General features: G+C 42.0%; 1 protein-coding gene across 1 annotated transcript in view; it reads right to left on the bottom strand.

The window, feature by feature from the left end:
* LOC129694519 (putative PIP5K1A and PSMD4-like protein) overlaps positions 1-9,239 on the bottom strand; it is a 51,526-nt gene extending 42,287 nt beyond the window's left edge. Inside the window, exons 1-3 of the mRNA XM_055631236.1 lie at positions 8,993-9,239; positions 5,190-5,221; positions 2,000-2,083 (exon numbers count right to left, since the gene is read on the bottom strand). Of these exons, the coding sequence (XP_055487211.1) occupies positions 2,000-2,083; positions 5,190-5,221; positions 8,993-9,224 (348 nt within the window). The 5' untranslated portion in view covers positions 9,225-9,239. The remainder of the gene's footprint in view (positions 1-1,999; positions 2,084-5,189; positions 5,222-8,992) is intronic.
* Between the last annotated feature and the right edge of the window lie 590 nt (positions 9,240-9,829).

Here is a 9,829-nt window from a genome sequence, read left to right on the forward strand (position 1 = left end):
CTTCAGGTTGCAAGAGGAAAGAGGGGTTATATAAGTGTGAAAACAGATACAACATGTGGTTGTCCAAAAGTAGAAACGAGTTAAGGATAGATCAGGTTACATGTGATGGCCTTTGCCATAGAATAACTGGATCGCCATCACCAAGTTGTTCAACTCTCCTGCACCTTTCTGAAAGCTTTACATTTTCTTGTCCCTGCTCCGTTCAATTTAAAAGCTACTATTCCATCACATCTGAATCTCACTTCTGCAAAATGGTCAAAAGTGGAAATGTTTGCCAGTAAGTACAATATTTTCTATTCACATCAGCCCATCTTCACACAAGACTATCTTCAAGATTCTATGTTTAATTTTAGTTTAGTTTAGAGATACAGCATGGAAACAGGCCCTTCGTCCCAGCAAGTCCGCGCTGACCAATGATCACCCCGAGCTCTATCCTAAGGACAATTTACAATTTACCGAAGCCATTGAACCCATAAACCTGTACATCTGCATGTGTGAGGAAACCAGGAGCACACAAAAGAAGTAATTGGGAGAACGTACAAACTCCATACAGTCAGCACCCGTGGTCGAACCTCGGTCTCTAGCAATAATGCAGCAATTCTACCTCTCCCCATCACTTTCAGCACTACTCTGTTTGTGACTACCTGGCCTGTTCTTCTGTCCCTCTCATGCAACATCTGTCATTTTATTTCCTCCCTTCCCACCCTCTGAAGAGCCAACAGGTTTTCTAGATGAAACAATGATTTCCGTGGAGACCTTCCAATCCAGTGCCTTGCATTCAGTGTTCAGAATGTGTCACCCCTACAATGGAGGAGCCAAAACAGATTACGCGGCTGCTTTGCAGGGCATCTGCAATCAGTACAGAGTGGCAACAGAGCTTCTTGTTGTCGGCCACTTTAATTCTATGTCCCACTCTGACTCCTCTATGAGCCCATGCACCAACAACTTGAAGAATAGCACCTCATCTTCCAAATAACATTTTGCAATCATCCAGATTATGCAGCAAATTCTACTTCTTTGGGAAATTCGATGTTGGGGTCAAAGTGAGCCAAGTCTGGAGAGAACATGCTCCTTTGTTCCTGAGAGTTACAAACGAAGGCAGGTACATAGTGAGAACACAGATAAAGGAACATCATCTGTGACATTGGCTCAGGTTGCATACCCATGTCTTGGAAATATACTGCTGGCCTGTCATTGTCACAGGGTCTAAATCCAAGCATCAGCTTGGGGGAATGTTCACCAGAAGGACTGCAGATATTCAAGCTGGACAATAGAAGTTGGCTCTGTCACTGATGCCCAGAACCCAAACATGAATAAAAAGCTAAACTTAAAACACCCAACACGATCCAATCATCGGCTCTGACGTTCCTTCCATCGAGGGGATTTATCACAGTCGCTGCCTCAAAAAGGCTGGCAGTATCATCAAAGACCCACACCATCCTGGCCACACACTCACATCCCTGCTACCTTCAGGTAGAAGGTACAGGAGCCTGAAGATTGCAACAACCAGGTTCAGGAATAGCTACTTCCCCACAGCCATCAGGCTATTAAACCTGGCTCGGACAAAACTGATTATTAATAACCACTTTCTGCTATTTGCACTTTATCAGTTTATTTATTCATGTGTGTGTATATTTATATCATGGTATATGGACACATTTATCTGTTTTGTAGTAAATGCCCACTATTTTCTGTGTGCTTAAGCAAAGCAAGAATTTCATTGTCCTATACAGGGACACATGACAATAAACTCACTTGAACTTGATTTATGGTAGGGTGCCACAGGTGAGGGAAGAGAGGAAAATATTCTTAAAAATATTAGAAAGTCACATGGAGGGAATAAAGTGACTGCTGAGTTGATTTAAGGAAGCATGGATACTGGAAATTATGTTAACAGATAATGGTACAATCCAGAAAGATCTTCTGAAGGCCTCTTCTGCTCTTACCGCCATTAGCTAAGTTGTCACAAAAACGTTTCCGCGGCAGGTCAACCACTCACCTTTTTGTACGTAGTTTCACCAGTCGAGTCTACTCTTCTGTGACCTATCTTTTTCAACTGCATGCTGTGAGAAGAACCAGCCACCTGCAAACAGGAGCAAGCAACTGAAGGTTACGCCCAGAACTCAGTGCATATTTATTTCACATAATATAAAGCTACCAATAGGTTCTAAATCACTTTTCACAGATGCATCCTTAAACAGTAGAGTGTTGCGAACCTGCATCCTTAAACAAGTCATTATAGCCACCATACTGCGAACTGGGATCTTATCTATGAGGTGTTCTAACATTTTAAAAGGCATGACATTAAAAGTTATCTCTTTCAGTACAATGTGTCAAACTGTGGAAGTTCTACAACTGCGGAACTCCCTACAATGTTGCCCTCCTTAATACTGGTATAACCTGTCTGTCCTGAGGTACTGTTTAATTTCTGTTTGTAAATGCTCCACGTCATCCCACAGGATATTCCATGCACGAAGCCGGCTATATAAATGTATTGTATTTCACAAAACCTCTCACATGCACCTTAATGTTTTTATCTTCTGTCCTGCAGGAAGTCCGCCTGTAGAGATGTCCTTTTAAAGGACACTATATAAACTGCAATCCCAGCACTGATCTCCGAGGCACATCGCCACTTACAGGCCCCCCAGTCCACCTGTTCTTGAAACCAATTCTCTATTCAGTTGGCTAGCTCTCCCTGGCTTCCATGCGATCCAACCTCCAGAGCAGCCTACCATGCGCAACCTTATCAAAGGCCTTTCTGAAGTCCACAAATATGTTCATGGCCTTGCCATTGCCAACCCTCTTGGTTACTTCAAAAGTGAAATTCATGATCTCCCACGTACAAAAGCATGCCGACTATCCTTCTCAGCTCCTGTCTATCGTGCATTTTATCACTCAGAATCCTCTCCTGTAAATTGCCTATCACAGATGTTAGGCTCGTTTATTTATAGCTCTCAGACTTTCCCACACCATGCCCTTATCTTATACATGATTTGTATACCCCTACCAGGGCTCCTGCAATTTCTTCTCTAGCTTCCCACAGTGTCCTTGGATATATCTGATCAGCACAGGAGTTTTCTCTCCATACCCCTTAGGATGTCCAGCATCTCCTCGAACATTATACGGACTGTTCTCGGCATCACCATTCCCCAGCCTTCATGTCTTTCTCCATGTTAAAAATAGGAGAAATCCTCATTGAGGAATGACCTTGGCTGTGTCCTGCAACCACGTATAGATAACTGCTTTGGTTTCTGAGGGGCCTATTCTCTATATTTACCCTCTTTCCCTTAATATACTTAAATACTCTCTTTGTATTCTCCTTAATCTTATCTGCCAGAGTGATCTCCCGCCCCTTTTTTTGGCTCTCACTCCCCAACATTCCTCCAGGCATACACTAGATTCCAGCTGCCGATACCTGGAACATCCATGCCTTGAAGTCTCACCATAACACTTTAAAAAGCATCCCCCTTTCCAACTATCCTTTGCCTGCAAACAACCTATCCCAATCGACATTAGCAAGTTCCCGTCTTATACCTCTGAAGTTGGCGTTGCCCAAGTTCAGATTTTTACCCTGTGGACCCGTCCTCTCTACCAATAACTATTGTAAAGCTGGCCGCTTGTCCTAAAAGGCTCATCCACTGACACTTCAGTCACTGCCCTTCCCAATTTTCAAAGAACAGATCAAAATTTGATCTCTCCCTTGTAAGGTCCTCTACATATTGCCCAAGGAAACTTTTCTGAACATATTTAACAAATTCCATCCCATCTAGGTTTATGGTGCTATGGCTGTCCCAATCTTTATGACCCTGTAACAACCCAATTAGTGTTGCAGATATCTGCAATCCCCAGGCATATGTGTTCTTCTAATAACGTTGGATAATTCCCAGTCTGATGTTTTACAACAATTTTTTTTTTTGAAGACATGACCAAAAAGGTTGATGAGGGCAGAGCTGTAGATGACAGACTTCAGTAAGGCTGCTCTGGAAGGTTAGATAGCGTGGGTTCCAAGGAGAGATAGCTGAATGGATAGCAAATTGGCTCCATGGAAGGAAGCAGAGGGCAATGGTGGAAGGTTGCTTCTCAGACTGGTGGCCTGTGACTAGTGGTGTGCCTCAGGATTCAGTGCTGGGCCCATTACTGTTTGTCATCTACATCAATGATTTAGATGAGAACATGCAGGGCAAGTTTGCTGATGAAACAAAAGTTAGTGGTTTTGCAGATAGTGAAGATGGTTGTGAACGATTGCAGCAGGATCTGGATCGATTGACCAGGTGGGCGGAGGAATGGTTGGTGGAATTTAATACATAGAAGTGTGAGGTGTTGCATTTTGGGACATCGAACAAGGGCAGGAATTACACTGTGAATGGTAGACCTCTGGGTAGTGTTGTAGAGCAGAGGGATCTAGGAGTACAGGCGCATGGTTTCATGAAGTTGGAGTCGCAGGTCGATAAGGTGGTCAAAAAGGCTTTTGCCGCTTTGGCCTTCATCAGTCAGAGCATTGAGTATAGAAGTTGGGAGGTCATGCTGCAGTTGTATAAGACGTTGGTGAGACCGCATTTAAAATATTGTGTTCAGTTCTTGGCAATGTTATAGGAAATATATTGCCAAGCTTGAAAGGGTTCAGAAAAGATTTACGAGGATGTTGCCAGGACTAGAGGGTATAAGCTATAGGGTAAGGTTGAGTAGGCTGGGTCTCTATTCCATGGAGCGCAGGAGGATGAGGGGAGATTTTATAGAGGTGTACAAAATCATGAGAGGAATAGATCGGGTAGATGCAGTTGTTTGCCAGCGTAGGAGAATCGAGGGCCAGAGGACATAGGTTCAAGGTGAAGGGGAAAAGATTTAATAGGAATCCAAGGGGTAACCTTTTCACACAAAGGGTGGTGGGTGTATGGAACAAGCTTCCAGAGGAGGTAGTTGAGGCTGGGACTATCCCATCGTTTAAGCAACAGTTAGACAGGTACATGGATAGGACAGGTTTGGAGGGGCATGGACAAGTGAGATTAGAATAACTGGGACATTGTTGGCCGGTATGGGCGAGTTGGGCCGAAGGGCCTGTTTCCACCCTGTGTCACTATGGCTCTAAGACAGAGCTATGACTTGGCTTATCAACATAACAGTAATTAAACAGTAGATTATATTAAATCACAAATGCTCACATCATTCCACTACTATCAGATTTCACGTACCTCATTGGATGGTGCCCTTCTGGAAGACAATCCTACAGAGGAGAAAACAAGTCAGCACACACATGACCTAAAGGAATAATTTATAGATCACTGCAATCTCATTTAACATCCTTGTACATCCCAACCCACAATTCAGTGTTAAAACTAAGATGGTAGCACAAAGATTCGATTGACTGCTCATTGTTTTGGCATGCGCAAGGAAACCAACTATTCCATAGTGGGAGAGACACATTGGTTGCCAGCACCACATAACTACAAACAGGAGTTCATTAAAATCACAAAAGTTTCAAGTATAAACTTCTAGATATCTCGGTGATATCTGTATTCACCTATCATTTGCCAGCTTTTGTCCTGCCCCACCTCTCTTCCAGCTTTCTTCACCCTACTACAATCAGTCTGAAGAAGTGTCCGATTCCAAAACATTGCTAAACAATGTTCTGCAGAGATGCTGCCTGGCCCTCTGAGTTACTCCAACACTGTATTTTTAATATCCTGTGGTAAACCTTGATAGTCTTCCTCATTATCTGCAAACTTACTAACCAACCCATCCAAAGCGTTTATATGCATCACAAACAACAGAGGTCCCAGTACAGATCCCAAAGGAACTCCATTGATCACAGACCTCCAGCCAGAATCAACCCTTCCACCACAATCCTTTGTCCCCTATGAGTATGCCGGTTATGAATCCAAACAACCAAATCACCATGATTCCCCATGCATCTTAATCTTCTGGATTAGCCCACCGTGAGTGATTTTATCAAATGCATTACTCAAATCCACGTAAGCAACATCCACTGTTTCTACCCACATCGATCACTTTCATCACCTCCCCAAAAAGCTCAATCAAGTTAGTATGACATGGCCTGTTACAATCTGTCTATCTGTAATTAGCCTATTTTCTTCCAAATGGGAATTGATCCCATCCCGAAGAATCCTCTGCAATAACTACCAATGGCGGGAGGATCACTGACCTATACCTTTCTAGATTGTCTTTACTTCCCTTCTTAAAAAAATGGAACAACATTGGCAATCTCCTCTCTTAGTAACCTTAATGTTCTTTAAGACCCCACCATCACCGTCCAGGTCTTAAATTGCCCGAGCATATTAGCATTCCCCAGAGATCTCACTGTGCTCCATCCTTCTCCTGGTGAATACAGATGCAATGTACTAATTTAATACTTCCCTACGTCATCTCATTCCAAGCATAAATCCCCTTCTTTTTCCTTGAGCAGTCCTACCACCTTCTTGGTTAGTCTTTTGTTTTAACATTTTCTATAAAAAGCCTTGAGATTTTCTTTAATTTGACCTGCCAATGACTTTTCATGCCTCATATTTTTAGATGGGTTGCCAATCAAGTGGGCTGTTGTTGGCCAAGCTTGAAGTGTTGCACATTCCTCAGGCAAGTGGAAAGATTTCATTGGACTTGAGGCTTCATTGTAAATGACGCAAAGGTTTTTTTTGTAACTGGGAAGCGAGCACCGTGCTCAGAGGGGACCGTGCCTTTGCTGTGTCGGCACCCAAATTATGGAACGATCTGCCTCTCCACATTAAACAGGCCTCTTCTCTGTCTGTTTTTAAATCACTTCTTAAAACCCATCTCTTCTCCGTGGCCTTTGATACCCAGTAAGATGTCGACTTTATTGACTTGATTTAATTTCTTATTTTGATTGCTTTATTGCGTGGTTATTATTTTTACTCATGTTTTATGTCTTTTAATTTATTGTTGTATTTCATATATAATTTTTGCGCTTTATGTGAGCTGTTATGTTATGTTCTGTTATGTTGTCTTGTTTATTCTTCTGTACAGCACTTTGGTCAACATTGGTTGTCTTAAAGTGCTTAACAAATAAAGTTGGATTGGAGTTGGATTGGATGCCTTTCCGAGTGTTCAATGTTTATACGAGGGCCTGGATAAATTTAAAATTTGCCTTTACTCATTGGAGATTAGAAGATTAAGGGGTGAACACATGAGATATCTGAAATTCCCAAAATGATCAAGACGGTGATGCTGGGAGATTGTTTCCTTTGGCAGGATAGTGCTGAACCAAAAAAGCCTCTGGTTGAAGGTTCCAGGACCAAGGGGCTTCCATTTCATGTGTTATTTTCAGGAATAGGGTAACCCACAGGATGTTGAGAACATTGATGGGAATGGTGGGATTATTTTGCTGCAGGTGTTGGTAGGCATAGTAGAGAAACAATAGCTTTTCAGCCCAATCTCACCAACCAACACCATCCTCCATCTGCCACAGCATGTGACACCATGCAATTTGGTAACGGGCGATTCATAACTTCTAGGGGGAAGATTTAGCCCATCAGAATCAGAATTCAGAAATGAAACATTTACTTTATAGCCACCATTAGAGTAGTCGATGTTGTTGTGGTGCACACAATTCCCACAAAGGTCAACACAATTACAGCCAAATAACAGCCTGGGGATTTTTTTTAAACATCCATCCAATGATAGAACAGGCTTAGTTTGCAGTTTGATTGCTTGTCACAAACAAGGCCAGCAGCCAGTGCAAAACCATATAAAATTTTACATCTTCAATCCAGGTCTGTTATGTTAACAACTCAGTTCAAACTAAACACTGAAAAACAGTTTCAAGGGACAAACATTCTTGTGGGATTGACATTTTTCCCTATAGATACAAACTTTAATAGTTGAAAAAACACTCGGTGTCACAACGGGCTCCGACACAAATATCCAGAGCAACAAGAGAGGATGATGCAGGAAGCATCAGATTGCAATCGCATTTATTTTCTGCAAAATAATATTTTCTTCTGAATCTGGCCTGAAAAAGTTATGTTTTAAGTATCAAGTGCCCGTTATGCAGTTCCAGTTTGCATAATAGTTACCACATAAACACCAGAATTGAGATTAAGATCCCCCCAAATGGAGAAGCCTATACCATGCATCATAAAGTAGGATGGGGGATTTGTCCAAGATGAAGAAAACATCTCCACGCCGATGGTTGTAAATCTTTCGATTTGTCTACATCAGAGAGCAACAAATGGGCAACTGCTAAACATATAGAAAACCAAGATCAATATCTGGATACTGATGGATATCGCTCCTTATGGGGTTAGGAAGGAGAGATAAATCAGCCCTGATTGAATGGCAGTGGACTCAATGGGCCGAATGGCCTAATTCTACTCCTATCACTTATGAGAAACAGTAAACAAAGTGGAATTTAAGGATACGACCCCCATGATCTTATACACTGGTTGGACATGCCTGAAAGTCTTTCTTCAATGGATTTTTATTGTTATCTTTTATATTCTTTTAATTATCAAGAAGATAGAAGAGGGAATGGCCAGAAAGGTGGAATACGCTGAAAAAAGTTGTTGTCGTTGCTATGGCATGAATATGGGTGTTGTCGATTTCAAGCTTGCTCCCATTGGGAAAGATTTGGAGTGGAGGAACAGATACAACTTGGATGAGATGGGCAACTGCACGGAGGTGAAAGGAAGAACACCAATGGCAAGGTGAGATGACAAAATAGGGCACTTTTTTTGCAGAAGAAACAGATTACTTGGGATGATCGAGGTGTTTCAGTAACAGAAATCTTATACGAGTTACTGCAATGTCACTAAATAATAATATACATCCACTATGTCACATTTCACAAATACTGGTCTATTTGGCAAGCAACTACTCTACAGATCAAAAGCACTCAGAGCCACTAACCCACACCACAGTCATGAACAAAGCAGTCTCGGAAAGCAATGGGTTCTGCATCACATACTGGCTGCAACATGCTCTATGCACTACCACACCACAGCAGTAGCATCTCAAACATTACCTCGTACTCGTTCCAGAAGCTGCCAATACCAAAGGCGCAGCTCTACGCCAGAAAAGAAAGACCCAATGAAAGGCCGCACATTAAACAGGAGACAGCTGTAATAAGAAAGGTTAAAGACCGCACAAGACATCCGAAAATTCTCACCTTTTTGCTCTCCTCTCCACCAGATTAGAGCACTTTCCAACTCAACAGTTGCAAACAACTCTTCTGGAATGTTCTGAACAATCAACATCTTGTACTTTATCACCAAGGTTCTGAAGAATGGCTATCTTTTTTAACATACAAAGTGTTGCATGGTCTTTCAGAATTAATGTTAAATAAAGGTCCTGCAGATACAAGGAACTTTAGATGGTTCCCCATAAAAACCCAATGTCCTGCAGTAACTCAGTGGGTCAGGCAACTTCTCTGGAGAACACGAAAGGCAAACCCGTAACATTGCCAATTCATGTTCTCCAAAGTAGCTGCCTGACTCACAGAGTTATTCCAAAGGTACCTTTTAAACCAAGGTCCTGTCAGACATCAAAGAAAATTGAAGACACAAATTAATCCAGCTCATGGCCTCAGGAAAGAGGCACCCAAACGAATCACTTGGCCAAGGTTCATCATTCTGAAGTACACAACAGCATTTCTTTCTAAACGTGATAATGCTTTTATTTCTCCATCTATTCAGCATTGAGTTCCACTTTCCTCAGCATCTCTTTAACCCTTTGACGAGTTGTTTTAAATTATATTGCCTGAACTTTGACCCTTCTGTAAGGGGAAACATACCCTGTTTATATATTCTATTTAGGCCTTGCTCCAGAGAAAATCACAGATTATTTAATCTTTTCTCATTTG

Source organism: Leucoraja erinacea, unplaced genomic scaffold (assembly GCF_028641065.1).
Source record: "Leucoraja erinacea ecotype New England unplaced genomic scaffold, Leri_hhj_1 Leri_69S, whole genome shotgun sequence".
Lineage (NCBI taxonomy): Eukaryota > Metazoa > Chordata > Chondrichthyes > Rajiformes > Rajidae > Leucoraja > Leucoraja erinaceus.